The 22,244-nt window shown below is 41.3% G+C and overlaps 1 protein-coding gene across 2 annotated transcripts in view; it reads right to left on the bottom strand.

The window, feature by feature from the left end:
- Window positions 1-18,611, bottom strand: part of CNN3 (calponin 3) — a 40,680-nt gene extending 22,069 nt beyond the window's left edge. The window contains exon 1 of one of the 2 annotated variants that reach the window (XM_032218120.1): window positions 18,441-18,611. In XM_032218120.1, the coding sequence (XP_032074011.1) occupies window positions 18,441-18,497 (57 nt within the window). In that variant the 5' untranslated portion in view covers window positions 18,498-18,611. The remainder of the gene's footprint in view (window positions 1-18,440) is intronic. The other variant, XM_032218119.1, reaches the window with a different exon arrangement.
- Window positions 18,612-22,244: the final 3,633 nt, after the last annotated feature.

The raw sequence follows: 22,244 nt of genomic DNA on the forward strand, positions 1-22,244 counted from the left end.
AAATTGGATGTAAATTTAAATAGTGATTTGGAAAGGAGGATTAGAAAACTTTGTTATTAAATATTATGGATGTTTAGCTAGAATAGGACATAAGGATTTAGTGTTAGTGGAGGATTTTAGAAATAGTAATTGAAAGCCCAGTATGTGGTTATGTATTAAATTTTGGTATATTTTATGATGGACACTTAAACAATTATAGTCAAATGAAAATGGAGATATGATGATGGTGATATGTATAAATATTTGAGTTAAAATGCTTGAGTTAATATGAATTATTTTTGTTGACTGTGGAAGAGATGCACAAAAGTCTTTTTGTAACCAACTGATACACTTTCTGTAGCATGTGAAGAAGGATTGTGTTTGTTTTAAATTAAAAATTAAAAAAAAATTATTAAAAAAAAGTTTGATGAAGTACTTTCTATAACTAACTTATGATTCTGCTGGGCTAAAAAAACAAAAAGACATCAATTATTTTGCATATTAAATGTTGCATTGCAGGCAGTTACAGTTAGTGCATAATGGTAGATAATTAGTAATTTAGCACATAGAAGAGATTATTTGATCCCACAAAGCTTGTTTGCTAATCACATTAGCCTATCACAGTGATGGCTAACCTTTTTGTCCTCACGTGCTGAAATTGTGCACACCCACAATGCAATGTGCCCTTCCGCCTGTGCGTGTGCGCATGACCCCTGGCCCCACACATGTATGTGACCATCCTGTGCATGCGCATGACACCCCCACACACACACCATTTTGGGCCTAGCAGGCCTCCCTGAAGCCTCCTGGGACCAAATACCTGGCGCAGAGGGTTGGTGCACCCCCCCACCCCATGCATGCACCCCCACACGCATGTGCCCATGTCTCCCGCATGTGCAGCAGAGACCTGAAAATCAGCTGGTGGGGGGGAGGCACACACATGTGCGGTGGAGGTGAGCTGGGCGATGGCTCATGTGCCAGCAGAGAGGGCTCTGTGTGCCACCTGTGGCACATGTGCCATAGGTTCGCCATCAGATCTGGACTGCAAAAAATCTAGAGAATCTTTTTTTAAACGGCAACAAAGAGTTACAGTTTTTCTGTATCTTTTCTAGTACATCAAGTGGATGCTCAGGTTTTGGCTGTCCTAAACTACTTGTGGATGGCTACAGGTAATCAACAATAATGTTGTTTTTCTTGTGCTGTTTTTATGTTTTTTGCATTGTCCTTTGTTTTTAAATGTTTTAACAATTTTAACCCACCCAAGATTAATGGAAGTCAGGTGGCATATAAATTTAATAAGTGATTATTAATGCTAACCATTTAATTCACCTAAAAGCTGCTAGATATACCATTCCAGACTTTGTTAAAAAAAAACGTTTAAACCAATTGGTATCTGATGACATTTGCAAAAGAACTGAACTCGGTGACATTTTTAAAAGATTTCAGTGAAAATGTATGTTAATAGAAATTGTTCTGTCTGAGATTCAATCCAGCCACAAAATCTAATAAGGAGTATATAAAGCAGCGCAAATCTCCAGGGCTAGTGTATTCAGCAACACAACACAACACGACTCAAATGTAAAAGAAAAATAGACCTGCCTCCTTCCTTTTTTAAAAGTGCCTAAGAAAAAATAAAACTACTTTTTATTAGTTTCTTGAAGTTTCCAGGCTTAGCCTGGACTCTGCTTTCTCTCTAGACAAATGCTTCTATATCTAAATATCAATCACAGTCTGAAATTATTGAAGGAAAAACCAATTTCTATATTATATTATAAGATATACTATACTATATTATAAGAGCCGAGATGGCGCAGTGGTTAGGGTGCAGTACTGCAGGCCACTTCAGCTGACTGCTATCTGCAGTTCAGCGGTTCAAATCTCACCGGCTCAAGGTTGACTTAGCCTTCCATCCTTCCGAGGTGGGTGAAATGAGGACCCAGACTGTGGAGGCGATATGCTGACTCTGTAAACCGCTTAGAGAGGGCTGAAAGCCCTATGAAGCGGTATAAAAGTCTAACTGCTATTGCTATTGCTATTTTCTTTCAGAATATGGAACTATGATATTTCAGACTTTCCCCTTTATTTTTTCCTCATACAATTTGGGGTCAATTGTCCTCAAAGGACAACTGGAAAGACATCCAAAAGAGCTAAGATCAAAACAATCCTGCCAAAAACATATGAGCTAGTTGCCATGTAACTGGTAACAGAATGGCCACTTCTCTCAATTTGTGTGTGAAAAAGGAACATAATGTGAACCATGATCTTCTCTTGTAAAAGTGTCAAGCATCTGGATGGAATCACTCTGTGTGTATGTGTGTGCGTGCCAACCAAATATGGAAAGCATTTGAGGTGAGATCTCTATATCTCAAATCTCATCTCTAACACTGCATTCCAGAATAATCATAGAAACCTTCCGTCTTACAGTCTTTGTCATATCTAGATTGTATTTGCACATATGAAAACCAGTTCATCCTTATTCCTTCCTGTTCCATCTCTTGCATAGATTTAAGTTCACCCTTTGCATTCAGTATTTCACCATATCTAACTGTTTGTTCCTTTTTATTGGATATGAAAAAGCTTCAATAGTTGATAGCCAGACTGGAATTTTTAAGTAATATTGCCTTTTAGTCTTCTCCCAGTTTAATAGCAAAACCTCCTGTAGACAATGTCTTCTTACACATAAGCCTGCCCGATTAGCTTTAGGGTCTTTAAATTGTCTGGCATGCAAAGATTCCTCTGTTACATTTTCATCATAATGAATCTTAAACTGCTTATATAATGCTTGGTCATTTGGACCCATCCTAGCGTTTAAGTCCCCCCCTATAATTATTGCAGCTTTGGGGAATTTGGCTGAACAGCCAAGAATAAAATCTTCTATGCTGTCCCAAATCTTGTTAATCTCATTATTCTTATTAAGTGGATGTCTTCTAAAATACCCCTGCGTTTCAGTTCCTTTATACCATAAAAAAGCATGCCATCCCAACAATAAATTGCGTCCTTCTAAAGTCAATAATCTGGAATTCCTTAATGTTATCCACTCTTTAACCCACATTAAGCTTGTTGCCTGATAATATAATTCTTAGTTAGGCAAGCCGAATCCTCCTCTTATTCTAGCATCTTGTAACAGTTTTAGTTTTATTCTTGCTTTTTTCCCCTGCCAAATGTAATTCAGCACTATTTTATTTAGATCGTCAAAGTAGTCTTTCCTTAATCTGATTGGAATTGTCTGGAACAAATAAAGGATTCTGGGTAAAATATTGATTTTAATTGTAGATATTGTCTCTATCGTTGATAGTTGTAGGTTTTCCCATTTCATCAGATCAGTCGCAATCTGCTGTTTAAGTTTATGGTAATTGTTCTCTTTAAGTGTACTGCATCTTGCGGTTAAATATATCCCCAAATATTTAACCTTGCTCGTGACTTGAATCTCCAAGGCTTCCGCCAGTTCTTCCTTTTGTCTTAATGTTATATTTTTTGTCAAAATCTTCATTTTATCTTTGTTTATTTTCAATCCTGCTACTTTTCCATATTCCTCTATTTTTTCCTATCAATTTAGGTGCAGTTTCCAATGGATCCTCTAAGATGAAAACCAAATCATATACAAATGCTTGTGGTTTATATTTTTCCTTTTTAATTTTCATTCCTTTTATTTCTTTTTCTTCTCTTTCTATTTAAAACTTCTAATGTTAGAACAAAAAATAGAAGTGATAAAGAGCAGCCTTGTCTCATCCCTTTCTCTATCTCAACAGAATCTGTCAGTTCTCCATTTATCTTTGCTGTTTGTTTGTAGTATATAGTTTGTATGGCTTGAGTAAATTTCTTATCGAAGTTCATCTGTTCCAGTTGTAAGAACATAAATCGCCAATTCACATTATCAAATGCTTTCTGTGCATCTAAGAACATCAGCGCCATTTGTTTTTCATGATGCGCCTCTGTTCTGACCCCCCCTCATCCCACACTCCGAGCCAAAGATAAGTTACAGCATTTAATTAACAGACAGACAGGTCCTTGGCAGCAAACCAGCATGGGCAGCAATAAACACAGATAAGGCTTGGGAGCAATCCAGCCTGCTAAGCTCACAGTAATGTTCTCCGACATTTGTTCCTGTATTGACTTCTGCAAGAGGGGCGTGTGCACAAACAGTCTTTTTATAGTCTGGAGAGGAGCCTAATGACCACCAGCTGAGTGCAATTACCTCCTGTAACTGCGCAACTGTTCCTGACGCCTAGTAGCTCTTCGGTGCCATGCATCCAGGAACAACTCACTGCTGGCGTCCGGCTCACTCTCCCTTGTCTCCTCCCTACTGGTCCAAGGCTCAGGTCCAAGACTCAACCAGCCTCTCTGCATCCTGCTCAGAGTTGGAACCGTGTCTAGGGTCCTCCACATCCTCCAGAGCCGACTCATAGGGCCCCTCCAACGGCTCCTGCTGGGCCACAACAGCCTCATAATGCTCTAAAGTGTCCAGGATTATTCTCATATTATCTTTAATTTGTCTCTTTGGTAAAAATCCATTTTGATCAGAATGAATGAAACCATTTAAGTATTTTTTGAGTCGTTCTGCTAATATTGAAGCAAATAGCTTGTAATCTGAGTTTTAACAGGGAGATATTATAGTTCTTAATTTGTAATAAATCAGCCTCCTCTTTTGGCAGGAGTGCAATATATGCTTCTGACCATGATTTTTAGGTATCCTCCTCTCTGACATCACCTCATTCATAACTTATAATAATGGAAGAGACAACGATTCCTGGAATGTCTTGTAAAATTCCACTGGCAGCCCATCCGGGCCTGGGGCCTTTCCGTTGTTTTGGTTTTTTAAGTGCTTCGATTAACTCCATCATAGTTATTTTGCCTTCTAGCATTGTTTGTTTCTTCGGATATCTGGGGAAGATTGGCTTCCTGTAAATATTGTTTAACTCCTCCTTCTTCTATGTTCTCTTGTTCACACAGTTTTGAAGTTTACTTTTCAACATCATAAATGCTACTGTTGATAACTTGTGAGTTTTTTAAAAACATTAGAAATTTTCTCCAACAAAATAGTTTTCCACCCCAGTTATGTTGTACAAGATATAATAATTCAGTGTTTGGATCACCTGGCTCCTTATAGCAAGTTTTTCTCAGGGCTCCCTATCTACAGATGCTACATCTATTAAATTATTACTGCCCTTCAACTGAGGTTATTGGACACTTAAAATATGGAAGAACATATTATGCCGAACATGCTTTTATGATGTTGGCATGTTTATGATGCACAAGCAATAGAGAGAAATGCAGATGAAGACTTGTTAATAAAATGAATTGAAATAAGACATTAATATAACCATATTTCTGAGTTCTCATCATATTTGGCTTCCCTAATCATGAATATTGAAAACCAATTAATAAACCATTTTTTAAAAATCATTTTGGGATGAGAAATAAATGCAGTATAAAATTCAAAATAGGCATAATGAGAGAGAGAGACAAAAAACAACCCGAATAAACAATAAGTCCCAAAATCACTGAAAAGGAACAAACGCTACTTTTGGGAGGTGATATGACTCTACTCACATTGAGGCCATTAATATCAAGCAATATCCTTGGCCACAAACAGCTCAACACCTCACTCCTGGGAAATACAGCACCTCATAACTAATCTACCTCAGTTAATCAGGAAAAAGTATCGATTTGCATACCCCAAAAAACCAACAACCCAATATTCCCTCAGCATTGCTGGCCTATAAGTTTAGACTGGTCAAGTGTAAGCATTTCAGTTTTTTAGAATGACGGAGAACCATTGGACTCAGTTCTCTCTTTCTCTTTCTCTCTCTCTCTCTCATTTCCATCTCCTCTCTCTCCTCTCAGAAAGAGGGGGGAGAGAGAAACAATTGACAATAAAGAGTAATAAATTGTTCAAATTTATTATTTAATAAATAAGTACTTAAATAATTGTAAATAATTATTCCTCCCAGCGGCCGGTAAGATCCCACAGGGTGGGCCTCCTTCAGATGCCGTCAGCCAGACAATGTCGGCTGGCGGCTCCCCGGAGGAGAGCCTTCTCTGTGGCTGCCCCGACCCTTTGGAACGCACTACCCCCAGAAATCCGGACCTCACCCACTCTCACGGCCTTCAGAAAAGCTGTCAAGACCTGGCTATTCCGGCAGGCCTGGGACTGTTGACTTCATCGTTGAGGTCCAGCCCCGACTGAAATGAATGTATCTGTGTTGTTTTTTAACTTGTCTATCTTATTTTTATTTTATTTTCTTTCCCCTCTCTGTAAGCCGCCCGGAGTCCTCCGGGATTGGGCGGCCTATAAATAAAATTAAACTTGAAACTTGAACTCTCTCTCTTTCCATCTCCTCTCTCTCCTCTCAGAAAGAGGGGGGGGAGAGAGAAACAATTGACAATAAAGAGTAATAAATTGTTCAAATTTTATTATTTAATAAATAAATACTTAAATAATTGTAAATAATGTACCTATCAGAGGGAGTTCTTGATTGCGTGAGACCTGGGAACTTCAGAAAATGCTCTTCTGTGACCTTGTAACCGCCAAAAAAGAACAGGAAAGCAAGTCCTATTCTCACATGTTTTTTGGGGGGCTTCTAAGGCTGTAGAAGAGCAGGGCCTTCTCCCGCATGATTTTCCAGAGGATTACTGAGGCCTAGCATGTCACCAGTGATATACATGTCATAGGTTTGCCACTCCTGTACTAGACAAGAATCAGTCCTTTTCCCAAATGCATCAATATGTAGCAATATAATTGCTACGTGTGGTTGGATCCAGTCCACAGGATATCCTATGCTACCCAATGCAGTCGGCCCAGTCTATGCTGTGCGAAGAGGAAAGATCAGGTCAGTGTAGCTTCGGCCTGGTGATCAGGCCAATGTAGCTTCAGCCCAGTCTACCCAATGAGAAGAAGAAACATGTCAGCAGTTTGGGGAGTAGCATTAAGCTGGTCATGTCCACCCAGCTGGCCACACCCACCCAGCTGGCTGAGGTCAACCACAGCCCTTATGTGGCCCTCAATGAAATCGAGTTTGACACCCCTTATCTAGTGGGATATCTTTATTAAAATTAGTTGCGATACCATAAAAACAGAGACATGTAGTTGAATTCTTCCAACTCTGATGTTTTATTATTAAATAATTCTAAAAATTATGATTATTTTTAGAATTATATCACAGTGTCTTTTATACAGGAGCATCCATTGAGATCTCTTTTTGTATTAGATTAGATTTAGGAGTAGGAGTGGAATGGGATAGAGTAGAGTAGAGTAGAGTAGAGTAGAATAGAATAGAATAGAATAGGATAGGATAGGATAGGATAGGATCTTGGAGGTCTTCTAGTCCAACCCCCTGCTCAGGCAGGAAACAGTATGTCATTTCAGACAAATGCCAATATACCATGTCCAGTCTCTTCTTAAAAACCTCAGAAGTGACAACTTCTGACTTTTATTTTTAGAACAATCTTATGAAATACACTTGACTAAGAATAACTCAAAAAGTCTATAGCCGAGAGGGAGAGCTAATCCTTTGCCGCCTTAATCCTGCCTAGATACTATACAACACGGAACTTCTCACCCTTATTTTTGAGTTTAATAACACAAGAAAAAATGCTTCATTGGACCGGATAAGAGGTACATTGGGGGACAGAGTAGAAGCAGGCCATAATCCTTTGGCTCACATAATAGAAATGAAACAAATACAGAAATGGGTCTATGAATGTAATGTTGCTATATAAAGAATATAAACAAGCTACTGTGGCAAGGCAGACTAGATTTTTATTGGTTTGCATAAATTAATAAATATTTTTTAAAAGTATTAAAATATTATTACATTTAATTATTTTTGAAAATTAAAAAGTTTGTTTTAGCTCCCGTATAGTCAAGCAACAGCATGACTTTGGAAGTAACATTTTATTTAAGATATGCCTTTTTTACCATTTTGTACATTCTATTAATTTTCAGATTCTTCTTTTGAGATTTCTGTATTGAAGCTACACTGAAAGTTTGAATACTAGACATACCCATTGCTATCTTTTGGGAAACTAGAATAAACGGGTAGTATAAACAGATTTAGGACTGTTAGTCAAAAGAATTCAATTCAAGAGGGATAATTCTCCTGCAATTCAGAAACATGTATATCAAGTAAGTTGTGTATTTCTCTTCAAACAGCAGAGAAAAAACTACTATAGAGTGGATCTATGTAAAGTTAAATGTGATTACTTTAATAGGCAGATACACCGCAAATGCACTTAGGGACACTACTGCATGTAGGCAACCACACAATTATCTTGATAACTACAAATTACAATTGCTGTTGTGTAAAATAAGTGTATATTTATATCTCAGGTGTGCATAATTTGTAATCCACTAAGTCAGCTGCAGCATGGTAGCCACTTTAATCAAGTGCTAGTGACTGTCACCAAATAGAAGTAAAACCAATAATTTAAATGAGCCAGTGATGGGTTGCCACTCATTTTGACAGAATGCATTCCTCTTTTTTTTTAGCTCTTATTCACAGTTTTTTTTTTCTTTTAGGATATGTTATACATAAACTGAGTACAAATATTTAGCTATTTAAAAATGAACTACAGGTAATCGTCAACTTTTGACTCTTCGCTTAACAACTATTCAAAGTTACAACGTATCTCCCCAGAGCTACTCGTAACCCATTTTTGAAGTTACAAACCCTACACTCTCCATGTGGTCACATGACTGCATTTGGGGCATTTGACGACTGGCTCATCTTGGGGGGGGGGGGTATATGTTTTATTTGCAGTTTTCCTTTAACCACCAACATATTTTGTGGACAGAGTAATGACTGGGTCAGTACATTTTTTCTCTCAGTGCTAACAATAATAATACAATTAAATATACATAGTTTTTATCATCCAACTTCTAACCTTAACATGCTCATTTATAATTATAATATATTCTCTTATGTATCAATATATGTTCTGACCCCCCCCCTTCTTCGCTCGTTCAAAGACGACAGGTAGACAGACTTAAAAGGAAATAACTTTATCAGTCCTCGGCTCAGATTGGCTGCGAGCCCAAAATGAACATAAATAAAGTCTCTGGCAAGAAGATAACAGAATGCAAGAACAAAGATCTCTTACGGCCAAACCTGGTGTACAGAAAGGAAGCAAATCACTTCTCCAAGTGTCTCTCACAAAGAAACCACAACCGATGAACAATAAACCATGAACGAACGACGAACGTTGACTTCTGCAACCAGGGCGTGGCACCATCAGTCCTTTTATCTCCAGAAGACCACACTAACGAGCCCCAGCTGCATTGTTATTCCTGCATCCCGACTCAACTCACAGCAAACTTATGCTGAGTCACAACAAATATATATAATACTTTCCCCCTCAACTGGCTCATCCTTATGGCCGTTTGTATAGGTTTCTGGCCAGTTTCATGCATTTACTTCCAATTTCGGGGGTGGGTGGGTGGGGATTCCCATTGGGAAAAATGCATTTGGTTAACGACTGCTGCAAAAAAATGGTTCTAGTGACATAATGCCTCAACTTATGACCATACGGTATTACTATGGTCAGCAATTCTGTGCTCAATTACTGCTCTCTTAGTTTGAAGCTTGATGGTTTTCACTGGCTTGAGAGAAGATAGTGTAAAAGCAGCTCCTTTATAGGAAATGAAGAGAACCAAATTAAGGCTTGCTGCTTGATTGCTGTAACAGAAGCTTCACTTCTTATTATAGGGTTTTGCAAAGTAGTGCCCACCCCTTTTTCTCCCACCCAGACTTGTGAAACTGTTTCAGAATCCAGTTGGGGCCTCGGAAGTCCATTTTCTATTCTGTTTTGTAGAGCAGGGGGTTGGACGAGAAGACCTCCAAGGTCCCTTCCAATTCTGTTTTCTCTTATTTTGAGTGGGAACAAACCAAAATACCTTTAGAACTCTAGTCTGAGCAAAGATCTTTCCAGGGGTAAATGTATGTGGATGTGAAGCTTAAAACTACTAAAGGATATCACTACTAATCTTTAAATGCACATTTGAAACTACCAGAATAATTATTTATTCCCTTGGACATGTGAGTGTCCAAAATGTGGTGCAGCTTACCTATGATAGGACAGCAGTTTAATAATACTGTTAAGAGAATTTCTAGGACAGCTTATGTAATTGTAAGTTCTTGAGGGATGTCCAAGGAAGATATAATCAGGGCTCTCTAATGAGCTAATCTATTTGTTGTGTTTATATCCTGCCTTTCCTTAGGAATTAAAAGCAACACACATAATAGTCCCACTCTAATTTTATCCTCTTATCCTAGCCCAAAGCCATTCAGTAAACTTCATGACTGACTTGAATCTTATGAATCTCCCAGTTGGAGTCAACCACTCATTATAATCAATTTCTTACGTCCTATCTGTATTAACTTCAGAACCTGGAAATTTTATTAAGACATGTTCTGATATGATCGGTATCCTAAGGTACTTCAAGTCCTAGTATCAGGCACAGAAAAAACAATCATAAAAAGGAAACCAATGGACTGGAGGAAAATAAATAATTATTAAATTAGTGCCGTATATTTATTTCATTTGTTGTTGTTTTGTGGGGGGGAGGGGGAAAATGGCCATGGTCTGGTTTGGACACTGCAAGATTATTCTCTCCTAAATCAGAACAACATCCAGGTGCTGGTGGGGGGTATGGGATATTCTGATGGAGCAGTGGTTAGAATGCAGTATTGCAGGCTAACTTTACCCACAGCCAGAAGTTCGATCCTGACCAGCTCAAGGTTGACTCAGCCTTCCACCTTTCTGAGGTCAGTAAAATGAGCACTCAGATTGTTGGGGGCAATATGCTGACTCTGTAAACCGCTTAGAGAGGGCTGTAAAGCACTGTGAAGCAGTATATATAAGTCTAAGTGCTAATGCTATTGCTATCCTAAATGAGAACAACATGCAGGTAGTATCATAATATAACTTTTGCTCTTTCCCTCATAAAATGGCCAACCTGTACAGCCTTGGAACTCGATAGGTTACAGAGTCAAACAGAAAAGGCAAATTGTGAAACAAAAACTCCATATCAGCATCTCAATACCAAAATAACTTTTCAGAAATTTTGAAGAGCTGGCCGCTTGGCAAAATGTCCATGTTGGAATGGAGAATGAAAAGAGGCCTAGTAGCCTATCGGCGTGACCCGACAAATGCGCGCACAACAAATGCACGCCGACAAAACCGTGACGTCAAAACCGCGCCGACAACAGCGCAATTAGGTTAGGGTTAGGTTCAGGGTTAGGGTTATTACATTGTTTTCGCGGTTTGTTGATGGCGCGCTTTCATCGGTGCGCTGTTGTCGGCGCAATTTCAACGTCACGGTTTTCTCACCGTGGTTTTGTCGGTGCACATTTGTCGGTGAACCGCCTATCGGTGCTTGGCCTTGGCTATTTGCTCAGTTAAAGAACCAAGAAGAAGTACACAATCCTGATAAGATTTTATTTTTATTTTTTTAGGTTGAAAAGCTCTTTTAAAAAGTTCTGCAAAATAGAATTCAATTTTCTGGATTCAACTTCCTAAATTGGAAACAATTCAGGAGAGGCTATTTCCTAAACTGATATAATCTAGTCTTCTCAGCTTCTTCTGGTTAATCATCCAACCACAAGCAAGCTACATGGTCCTTCTAGAGCCCTGTTAAATAATATTGGAAGACACTCCTTTATCATTCAATCAAGCAAATACTGTGGGATGTTTCCATCATTCCATTTATTTATGATAGGCTCTCTATTCCCTGTACATTATAATACAGTTGAAATGGACCATTAGACTTTAAATCCCTTTTAGTTCTACAATTATTTTTGATATTTGGTTTTATAATCATCAAGGAAAAGGCTTGAACTATGATATATAAAAACAAGAGAAAACTACATAATTGTCCAAGCAAAGTATTGTATATTACACCACTCAACAGAGTTCTTGGTGGCGCAGTGGTTAGAGTGCAGTATTGCAGGTTACTTCTGCTGACTGCTGGTTGCCTGCAATTTGGCAGTTCAAATCCCACCAGGCTCAAGGTTGACTCAGCCTTCCATCCTTCCAAGGTGGGTAAAATGAGGACCCAAACTGTTAGGGGCAATATGCTGACTGTGTAAATTGCTTAGAGAGGGCTGTAAAGTGGGATATAAGTCTAAATGCTATCGCTACTTAAATATATGGATTCAACTGAAAAAATGTTAGAGAGCCCTCATAAATTGCTAGCAAATACTTTCCCTAACATCCCTGTTATTTAGAAAGGGTTTTTCTGTAAAACAAATATATCCTAGTTTAATATTACAATTATTTAAATGTACTGGGTATTTTATTGACCTGCTCATATATTCAACATTTCATGTTATATCAGAAAAATTATTAATTTTATTTATCAACCTTGCAAACTGCCACAATTTACTTGGACTCCTGACAATTAACAATAATTAAATATATACATCAAGAAAATAAAAATATCTGCAGGAGACAGCAACATAATTATATTAGAGCTCAAATCAAAATAAATATAATAAGAGCTTCATCAACAAAAAAAAAACACAGATGGCGTCATCCTATTGTGAAAACATTCTGGAAAAACTCTGTTTTCAACATTTACTGGAAGACAGTCAAAAACTTATCTAATGGCTGGAGGAAGGCTGCTCCATACAACAGGAAGCACAACTAGGACTCATCCCCCCTCACCTCACCCAAAAAATAACCACTGGCAATTTTTCTAGGGAAGAATAGCTTGGACAAGCTGATTTTATTGAAGAAGATGGTCCTGGAAATATATTTTAAATACCCATCACAGTTAATAAGCTTGACACACAGTTTAGCTAAAAAAAACCTCCAACCTACATTGTATATGAAACTCTTTTTTGGATTCACCTTGTCCTTTTATGACAATATGGCCTAACATTATATTAACACAACCATCCTTCAAATGATTATCCTTGTAACCAGAGGTGGTATTCAGCAGGTTCTGACCAGTTCTGGAGAATTGGTAGGGGAAATTTTGAGTAATTTGGAGAACCGGTAAATACCACCTGTGACTGGCCCTGCCCACATCTATTCTCTGCCTCCCAAATCCAGGCTGATTGGGAGGAAATGGGGATTTTGCACTAACCTACCCCTAGAGTGGGGAGGGAATGGATATTTTACAGCATTCTTCCCCTGCCACGCACACCACACCATGCCCACCAAGCCATGCCACACTCCCAGAACGGGTAGTAAAAAATTTTGAATTTCACCACTGCTTGTAACAATATTTGAAACTGGATTTCCAAATTACTGAAGTTAGGAGATATTTGGAAAGGGTTTTTGAAACCCTTTCTGTTTTGTAATCTACTGTATCATTTGTGTGAGTGTGTGTGTGTGTGTGTGTTTGACAGAGGGGATCTGGCTAATGTTACTGAAATTAAAGATTTCCACACACTGCAGCCTGCATTGGCTTAAGGTATAAATTAGATTTTTCCCCCCGCAAATTATTCTTTGATTTATACATACTGTTTCTTTAGCATATACATTTAGCCCGCTGAAGGAGCCTTTGCAAATGGATAAAGGCAGAAATTTTGTCTACTAGACATAATTTTCTATTAAAAGGAGAGAATTAGTAAGATTAATGTGGTTGGCAATGTATGACTATATTTAAGTATAATTTTTCATAATGCATGTTCATGTTTAATAATTATAAAATATTGAAATAAGAAAGCACAGTATATGATAACGAATTTTCTTGTCCCTGCTTGAAAGTAGGAAACTTTTAATCAGCACCTCCCAATATTTTTACTGGTATATAAACTCTAACTAAAGTCTTCTCATAACTGAAGAATAGTTTGCTTTGTGACATAAAGGGCTGCATTCTTAAGAAATTTAACTTAACTGGTTGTGCCATTTTGACAATATTTGTTGCACTGTTGTTAGATACTTTGTACAAATAAGCTTTTCCCATAATTTTTAGTTTCTAATAAGATTCTTGATAGAGTAAGAATCATGTATTCATGCAGGAACATTTTAAAGTGCTTCTTGCATTTAAACTATGCCTTTTCATATTTTAAGTTTATAGATCACTCCTCTTCATTTCAATGAAATTTATTCTAAGAGGGATTTTGAATCCCAGAGCAAATGGATTTAGTTAGAAATAGATTCGCTACATGTCAACAGAACTTAGAAGCAGATGGGCAAGAAACTATAGTCTTAGTGGAATTTATCCTTTTAATTTGCTAATGCTTATGCATATACTGACCTTATTCTATGGTTAGTTTCTAATAACACCCAATAGTGCAAAATCATAAAAAATGGGAAAAGACCATCAAGTTATTGAAGAGTAAGAACTATATTCTGTTGAAGAAAACAGGGCATGTAATTGAGTGGTAAAACATCTAGACCATAAGCCTTTCTGGCTCTTTTATCATGCCAATCCCTATAAATTAAAAAAGAGAAAGTTTGAACTACTTTATTTTCTTTTGAGCAGTTGTCCTAACTTTGCTATCTGTCCATCTGTCTACAGGAGAGAAAGAATTAATGGATTGATCTATTTTGACCTACTTCTGTTTTATATTTCTTCTAGTAGCTGCTTTGAATTTCTATGCCTAGGTTTAAAGGAGAAATATAATACTACGTGTATCATTTTCTAAATGTTTTATGTATTAGGTATCTCCTGCACATAATGATAAAGAGTGTTCCTTCAATTCTCAAAAGTGAATTAACCTTTAAGAAGTGTTTTGAGTACATATCTTTCCTTTTCCAATTCATGCCAACAAATAAATTATTTTTTCAATTAAGGCTTTATTAGACTACATTACTAATCATAGAAAGCACTTTATATTTTGGAATGAGTATTGGGAACAACCCATTTTATTTGCCATGTTAGAAACCTACATAACTAATCATCTTAAAAGTTAGCAATATCAGAAGTGATGTTTGTTCCAACAGGTAGCCCAGAAAGCAAAAGGCCAAGAACAGAAACAGCTGACACCAAGACAGATAACAATTGAAAGAACTACACTGGGAAGTTTAATTAGGAAGGAGAATTATCCATACTTATTTTGGAGGAAGCCTCATTGAAATAGCTGGGGTTGAATTACAAGTAAAAATGCACAGAATTGGGTGGTCCAAGATTAAAACAAGATGGACATTGGAGAACCATAAAATAAGTATATTTTTTTTAGTTTTCTGCTCTATCACCAAAGACTTACATTTTGTAACATTAAAAAAACTTGTGAAATTCATACTGTTCTATGCATCCGGGTCACCTGGCTGTTATTGCAGGAGTTATGTTACCATGTAGGAATTAGGTACCCCACACTGCACTTTTTACCAGAGAGAGACTGGGAATATCTCACAACACTTCATTTCCCAGGAGACTTAAGGGAAACTTAAGCCCAAGTGGCAGAAGCTTCCTTTGTGTGTATCTTCCCCCCCATCCCTCCCCACCACTTTGGACTCCAGTATGGAGACAATGAATATTCTGTGCACAACACCCACATGGATTGGCTGGTCTCCCCCAATACCCTATGATGTAATGCACTTGGAATGTGCTGGGGTTTTTAAGCTGGAAGTCTAGGGAGGGGAGGGAGATTTAGGTGACACTTCTCATCTGTTTGGCAGAGCGAAGAGGTTCAGCAAATTAACATGACAGAGCCAGGTAGACCTGCCAAGTTTCATTTACCTTTTTCCTCTAGGCTCTATTTAGGATGGAAGGGTTCGTTTTTTAAATCCCCGAGAACACACGCTCCAATTCCTGAATCAGTACATCACTGTTATCTGGGAAAATATTACTTGCCTGAGACAGGAAATGCATATAAATTAGGCAACATATCAAATAAAAGTGGCTTTTTAAAAAAAGTGGTTGCTTTAAAAAAAAAAATCCCTAAGCTAGCAGGCTATGATGGAAGGATTTAAATGAGTTACAGTGCTTGGGGGGGGGGGGGAAGGAGGGGGGGAGCAGGATGTTCAGCGTCCTGCTGTTGTCTGCAGATGTGCTCTACTAGTTTCCAACAACCCCCCTACTCTATTGGCATTTTAAATCTAGCAAGCTTAAAACAATGGTTCGAAAGTAGAAACCAGTCTGCCCTCAATACAAGCGTTTAAAAGCGGCTTTTAAAATCACTATTGTGGGCTTCGGGAGCTGGTTCTTCCCGTCGTGTTGTTGGATCGCTTCCCTTGGCCGTCGGGAAGAGTGGGGTCGTTTGTTTGTTTTTTCCCTGGAGCCAAAGCCCGAAATACAGAGAATCGGGGGAACAATAGCAATAGCAGTTAGACTTATATACCGCTTCATAGGGCTTTCAGCCCTCTCTAAGCGGTTTACAGAAAGTCAGCAACAGAAAGGCAAGCGGGCGCATCTGCCTTTTCCCCCCAACGCACCATCTATCCTCGCCTGGCGCTCGATCGGAGCCACGTAGGCTGCAAGCACCTCCCGCTCCCGCCATGGCCCGAGCTTGGGTGGGTCCCACAGGCAAAGCAGGAGGAGAGCCAGTCCTCCAAGCAAGGGAAGAGGAGGAGGAGGGGGGGCTTCCCCAACCCAGCCACCCCCTTCCCCCGTTTGTCAAGTCCGTCTCCAGAGCGCACAAGTCCCGGGCGGAAAAGAAAACCGCCACCGGGGAAAGCAAGCAATTCGCTGCCTTTGTCTCTCTCTCTTTCTTCCAGCAGTCGGAGCTTGTCCTTCAGCGGTTGGCCGGACTGAGATTAACCCTCGGCATCTGCAGCGGACGGGGGGTTGGAAAGAAAGGAGGGGACGAGAGGGAAAGCCCCCCCCCCCTTTTTTCCCCTTCTTCTCCCCGCCTTCCCTTTCTGGGAAAGTACTTTTCCACTCCGAGAGGGAGGCCGGGAAGAAAAAGTTTAAAGGGAAGCAGAAAGGCCTCCTCGTCTCCCCGGATCAAGTCGACCCGGCCAGCGAACGAACAGGTCTCCTCCAGCCCATGCAGAAGCGGCGAGGAAAAGCCACCCGCAATCGAGAAAACGCCGCTCAAGCCAACATAAACCAGGAAGGGAAGACCCTAACCCTAATCCCTTCTCTGCACACGCACACACACACGGAGGGAGGGAGGGAGAAGCGGGCGGTGGGGAGGGTCGGAAGAGAAGGCCGAGGAAAGGAGGGGAAGGGGCTTAGCAACCCAGGGGACGCCAGGAGAACCGCGGGGTAAGCGTACATTTCCTTCGGAAGAGGGCGACGCTATGGGGAGCGCGCTACGCACGCCATTCAAAGGGACCAGGGAAGGAAGGAGAAGCGGCTTATGGCGCGTCCTGGATCTCTTACAAGAAAGGTGCGCCTGATCCTAGCTTATGAGTAAAGCCCGCAGGGAGAACGTCTAGCAAACGAGAAAGACCGGCAGGGTTTCTATTTGGGGGGGGGGGTGGAAGAGAGAGCCCATTTTTGTGTGCGTGTGTCCAGGAGTGAAAGACCAGGGTAGGGTTGGGGGTTTTTTCCCCCTGCATTGGCTATGACCCCGGGCGTCTGCGCGAATCTTTCCCCCCCAAACCGAGTAAAAGGCATTGGAGTGGGGGGGATTTCTCACCCAGGTTCCAACCCACGGAATAAGACCAGGACGATGTCCACCCCACCACCACCACCCACCACCCCAGGGTAGGGTTGGGGGGTTTTTCCCCCTGCATTGGCTACGACCCCGGGCGACTGCGCGAATCTTTCCTCCCCAAACCGAGTAAAAGGCATTTTGGGGGGGGGGGATTTCTCACCCAGGTTCCAACCCACGGAATAAGACCAGGACGATGTCCACCCCACCACCACCACCCACCACCCCAGGGTAGGGTTGGGGGGTTTTTCCCCCTGCATTGGCTACGACCCCGGGCGTCTGCGCGAATCTTTCCCCCCCAAACCGAGTAAAAGGCATTTTGGGGGGGGGGATTTCTCACCCAGGTTCCAAGCCACGGAATAAGACCAGGACGATGTCCACCCCACCACCACCATCCACCACCCCAGGGTAGGGTTGGGGGTTTTTTCCCCCTGCATTGGCTACGACCCCGGGCGACTGCGCGAATCTTTCCTCCCCAAACCGAGTAAAAGGCATTTTGGGGGGGGGGGATTTCTCACCCAGGTTCCAAGCCACGGAATAAGACCAGGACGATGTCCACCCCACCACCACCACCCAACACCCCTTCCCCAAATCCAAGCAGCAAATTTCTTTCCAGGACCAGCTCAGGGTACGTGAGAAACTCCTTCCATCTTTGCGCCCCCACCCCACTTAAACCAAACAATGGAGCCGGGGAGGGGGGGGGACACATAAGAGGAGGAGGAGAAAATCGAAGAGGCTGTTGGGTTTCCCAAACCTGAAACTATGTGGGAAAAGGGGGGGGGTGTAGGAGCCGGACTCCAATCTCCCCCCCTCCCCATAACGGCCCCCTTCCTTCCTTCCTTCCCTCCCTCCCTCCACTCTTCCCGCGCCTGCCTCCATCCCACGCCTTCCCCTCCTCGGCGCAAACAAAGCGGGAGAGAAAGGCAGCCGCGGCGCTTGCCTTCCCCACCTCGGCGGTGTTTTTCTTACCTTATTCTTCACCTCGGCGGAGAGCCCGTAAGAGGGGCCCTTGTTAAAGTGGGTCATGGCGGCGCCGGGTCGGTGTCGGGGCCCGAGGACGCGGCTGAAGCTCTCCTGTCTGCGCTCGGCTGGTGGATGCTCGGGGCTGCCAGTGGGGAGCGAGCGAGCGCGCTGAGGGCGGGCCGGCCTGGAGAGGGAGGGACGTGGGGGCCAAGCTGGCTGACACGGCGCCCGCTGCGGCTTAGATCGTCCTCCGAAACTTCTAGTCCCGCCCCGGCCCAGAGACCAGCCTCGCCGCCCCTTCTCCAAGCCCAACGGCAGCCGTTCCTCTCCCGGCCGCGGGAGGAGCACCCGGGAGTTGCAAGCCAACTCCCGCTCCTCTTGCCGCGTCTCCCGCTTTTGGAGTCCTGGGAAAAGCCTTTTAAAGGACCGGCTACCAGTCGTTTCTCCCGCGTAAACTCAACATTAAACCTCGGATAATGCTGGCTTAAACCGCGGAAGCCCGTTCATCACGCACACACACGTGTCAAATAAATCCATTTACGGCCCGCTCTCATGTACCAATCGCAGCTTGCTCGTTAATGATGCGCCAGGTTAATCTACTTGCTGGAGGATGGGTGCGCTTGCAACACCGCCCTTCCTAAACGATGGGTTGGGAGGCTGTTAGTCCTACCTTGAGTGGCTTGCCTGGCTAAGTGGGCTGGGAGCGATGGGTGTTGTGGTGTAGGACTAAACTGGAAGGCACCTGATGGGGAAAGCTGTTAAAGGTTAAAAGAATGGTGGTTCTTCTTCTCCTAACCCTAAATGCAAACTGCTAAGTGTTTTGATTCAGAAGGAGCAAGGACCTAGAAAGTATGTTTAGGATTGCTCCTTTAATCATCTAACCTAGCATAAGTTATCATGGGAAAACTTAGTCATTTGAGCCACGGTGGCGCAGTGGTTAAATGCAGCACTGCAGGCTACTTCAGCTGACTGCAGTTCAGCAGTTCGGCGGTTCAAATCTCACCAGGCTCAAGGTTGACTCAGCCTTCCATCCTTCCGAGGTGGATTGTTGTTGGGGGCGATATGCTGACTCTGTAAACCGCTTAGAGAGGGCTGAAAGCCCTATGAAGCGGTATATAAGTCTAACTATTGCTAACTATTGAAGTCTTTAAAATGCACATGGATGTAATTAAACTTGTGAAATATTATTTGTGCTTAGTACTTTATTCTCATTTAGCCATGCATCAGAGGTGGGTTCCTACCAGTTCGCACCAGTTTGATAGAACCGGTTCGTCAAATCTACCGAACCGGTTAGAAGAGGTTCCACCAGTGGACCCAGAAAGCAGGCCACACCTACAGAAGAGGTTCCAAAAATTTTTGAAACCCACCATTCACACACACTCACACACACACAGACAGTCAGACTCACACAGAGAGAGAAAGAGAAAGGAAGGAAGGAAGGAAGAAAGAAAGAGATGAAAGAAAAAAAGGAAAAAGGGACAGAGAGACAAAAGGAAGGAGAGAGAGAGAGAGAGAGAACACATGGCCGGCAAGCCATTCCCACCAGGTCACATGGCTGGCAAGCCAGTCCCACAAAGGAGGCCACACCCACAGAGTAATTTCAAAAAAAAAATTGAAACCCACCACTGCCATGCATCCACCAACACATGTCTGTCCATCCATCCATCCACCTCTACCTACCTATCTATCATCTCTCCCCCCGCTCTTTCTATCTATATCTATCTTTTGGAGGAATTCTTCCTATTATAAACTAAAGCCATATGGGGTGCATTTAACAAAGGCTGTATTGTAGTTGAAGGGGCGGTTAGAAAGTTTGGGGTGTTCCTGGGAGAAAGATGGTACCGTTGGATAGAAGATAACTTTTTCTTACGGATAAGTGCAAAAAGTTATTATGAAAATCTATTGAAAGCTGTGCATTTGGATCATTGGCGCCTCAGGGTAGTTGGAGGGGGAATTGGCAGTTGTTAATGACTGGAAGGGAGTTCGCTTAGCACTTCAGCCAAGAGAGAAACATCAAAGAAAGCAGGAAGGAATTACTTGCTGTTCAGAATTTTGTAGCAACATTATGGAAAAATAACGTGCAGGAAACTTTGTTTTAAGAATTCCGAAATGGCCACTAATTTTTAACACATGCTATTGAAGGGATAGAATCTTTTTTAAAGTTTCCCAACTGGATCAATACTGGGTTAGCTTCCCCCTCCCCGACTTATACAATATTTGTATATAAACTAAGCATACACATGTGAATCCCTCTGTATTTAAGCTGCCCTTTGCCTGGATCACAGGAATTATGGGTTTATAAGTAAGATTGCTATTTCTTTTTGTCCTTTAAGTGATTGTTGCTGCCTCTCTTAGATGCATATAATTTGGATAAATGTAGCGTATTGGGTTTTGTTTGCCAAATTTTTTAAAAAAGTTTTGATAATGTCCTGTTGGTCAGCTGCCATAAAATGTCTTGTATGTGAATAGAATTTATATACAGCCTTTAGGGGGGGAAACCTCAAGGCCAAAATGTCTCCTTATCTAGTTTTGGTGTATATAGGTATAGGTCTGTGGGTGGTTGTGTTTTTACATGGAATTTTAAATTTATTTGAGTTCTCATGTGTTTACATGGAATCAGTGGTGGATTTCAAAAATTGTTGGAACCTACTCTGTGGGTGTGGCCTCCTTTGTGGGAGTGGCTTGCCACCCATGTGACCGGATGGGAGTGGCTTGCCACCCATGTGACCGGATATGAAATTATGAATTAGTACTTAGGTTGGTCCAAGTAGCTATTCAGAAACTCTGGCATTGAAGCATGCAAGTCTTAAAGCTGTCAAGTTACAAGATCCTTGCCAGTGGTGGGTTTCAAAAATTTTTGGAACCTCTTCTGTAGGTGTGGCCTGCTTTCCGGGTCCACTGGTGGAACCTCTTCTAACCGGTTGGGTAGATTTGACGAACCGGTTCTACCGAATAGGTGCGAACTGGTAGGAATCCACCTCTGCATGGAATGCTAACTTTATTAGTTTTTGTGAATTGGCTGGGTCTTTATTGTAAAACAAATCCATTATAGGAAATGTTCCTATTGTTATTTTGGACTCTTCCGAAATGTGACTGTGAAACATGGACAAAAAAGATGTGGAATGAAATTTCAAGGAGAGACTAAACTGAACTGTTGCAGGAAAAGAGCTGAAGATCATCGGTTCTCCTTTCTCTTATTTCACTTTTCTGTTTAATAAAGGAAGGCCCAGAAAGACTCAGAACATAGAACTTAGAAGATTGCAGTATTTACTATTTTGCTTCTATCAATCACATCGTAAAATTTTAGATCAGAAGTATTTGTCTGTAATATGTAAAGTCTTCTTTACCTGGATGCCAAAGAGATGGAGGAGGAGGAGAACAGTCTTCTGATAGCAATATATTTTGTTCTTCACAAATGTAGTTTTAAAGAGGGACTTTTACTTGGCTTCCACTATTTTTTTGACATAGAAAATTTTTTTAGTTTCCATTTTCATAGCATATAATCACATGTATACTATTACATAGTCAATATCATGTTGTATTATTAAGTAATTACATCAATTGTTCTTACCATCAACTACCAAAGGGGGAAAAAGCAGTTATTGGCTCTTCTGCTCTCCATACACCATATTTATACCTTATCCGACACTTTCTTCCCCCTCTCTCCTCCCCCTTTCTACATCCTTTCTTCCCTCCATCATTTTCTACTCTACTTCCCCTTCCTTTCTCCTCCTCTCTCCCCTTACCACTCTTCCTTATACACCTCATCTCCCCATTCTCTCCTGTCCCTCTCTTCCTATCTTTCTTCTC

This window comes from Thamnophis elegans, chromosome 5 (assembly GCF_009769535.1).
Source record: "Thamnophis elegans isolate rThaEle1 chromosome 5, rThaEle1.pri, whole genome shotgun sequence".
NCBI lineage: Eukaryota > Metazoa > Chordata > Lepidosauria > Squamata > Colubridae > Thamnophis > Thamnophis elegans.